This window comes from Chinchilla lanigera, unplaced genomic scaffold (genome assembly GCF_000276665.1).
Source record: "Chinchilla lanigera isolate Chin_1 unplaced genomic scaffold, ChiLan1.0 scaffold01992, whole genome shotgun sequence".
In the NCBI taxonomy this organism is placed as follows: Eukaryota; Metazoa; Chordata; class Mammalia; order Rodentia; family Chinchillidae; genus Chinchilla; species Chinchilla lanigera.
This window is the reverse complement of record NW_004957393.1, coordinates 1-1,496: the sequence shown is the minus strand read 5'-3', so window position 1 is coordinate 1,496 and position 1,496 is coordinate 1. Positions and strand designations below refer to the sequence as shown.

Below are 1,496 nucleotides of genomic sequence, written 5' to 3'. Positions count from 1 at the left end.
GTAACTGTCATTGTCTTTTTCTTCTTCGCTCTCTTTACTGTCATCCTCCATTGTCTTTTTCAGATTTTTATCATTTATACTTTTCTTAATGCTCTTAAAATATGGACAAAATAAGGGTTACAAGCAAAATTTAACAAAAGAAGCAAAATTTTCCAACTACAACTTGGTGAAAAGAAAACCCATGTTATCCAAAGCTTCTTCTATTCCTATTTTACACCAGTTTTATTTTCCCAACATTTGAACATGTACCTAGGACCAAATTTATTTAGCCCACACACTAGACAGCAACCTTTACACACTCAGCAAAATGACCAAGCAAAACAGCAAAAAGCCAATTTTAAATGCAATGTATAATACAATAGACTGAATTGTATTAGATACGTGCTGTTTCATACTGCAAATACACCCTTTTATATATCATGCTTCATGTATTCCTTTTTTCTTTCCTTGCATATAAATAATAATTTTAGAGAAAGACAAAAATCAGGTTTGGTGAGACATTAGTCACTAACAGCGCAAAGGCTCCTAATTCATATGAGGTTGAATAATAATTTATTCAATACTGGAAGCATGTTCTATTTTTCTTACAACTACTTAAAAGGAAACAAATTAATCTGGCTTAAAACTGATACACTACTATTTAATATTTATCCCCGTAAAACTGCAAAAGATTTGTAGTTAGTCTTAAATAATGAAAATAGTAATATGAGAGAAAACATCATTACATGTAAACAAATAAGTTAACTACTTATGAAGAATTTTATACACATCATCTTCTTGTTTTATTTTTCTACATTAACCTCTTTTCTAAATGAATCTAACCGCTTTTTTATTCAAATCCTAAAAATCATTTATGTCAAACAGATTAATCAAATCTTCTCCACAGTCTAGTAATATGTAAATAGGAAAAGGTAACAAGGCTTCCCACATAAAATTGAACACGGTCCAAAAAAATAAAATCTGTTTTAATAAAATAAACCCCATAGTCTTACCTGATCATCTAAAACTGGGAGTGACAAATCAAGGAAAGATTCATGAACCAAGGAGACCTTAACCAACCAAAAAAGCAAATGTAAAAGGAAGGTAGAAATTCACAGTAAACATTATACTGTATGGGAGGTGGGGTGGGGAAGGATTCTAATAAACAAAGGGCTATGAAAAGTTAAAATAAAAAATTAACACAATCGTGAAGACTGTAGATTATGGAAAATAATTTAAAATGTTAAAATAACTTCTTCAAGGTTTTAGGAGTGCTAATATTTCCAGCAAAGAATTACATACATTCAATCAGTTCAACAAACAATACTCTATGAAGTTAGACATTTGTTTTTGAAAGGAACAACTGATACACTATACTCAGTGCATATTAGTTAGTAAATCCAGGCCACACTATATCCACTTACAGTCCTGCATTCATCACACATGATTGTACTAGTTAGTTCACCACCAAAGATGCGATCCACAAAACTTGGTACTGATTTTTTCTTTTCATAATC

The 1,496-nt window shown here is 30.7% G+C and overlaps 1 protein-coding gene across 1 annotated transcript; it reads right to left on the bottom strand.

Moving 5' to 3' along the window:
* LOC102007725 (ubiquitin carboxyl-terminal hydrolase 16-like) lies at positions 1-1,487 on the bottom strand (the record flags this gene model as incomplete). Its single annotated transcript, XM_013510251.1, is given in 3 exon segments — positions 1-93; positions 993-1,049; positions 1,404-1,487. Coding segments are annotated over 3 exon segments (171 nt in total), but the record flags the coding sequence as incomplete, so codon positions are not given.
* Between the last annotated feature and the right edge of the window lie 9 nt (positions 1,488-1,496).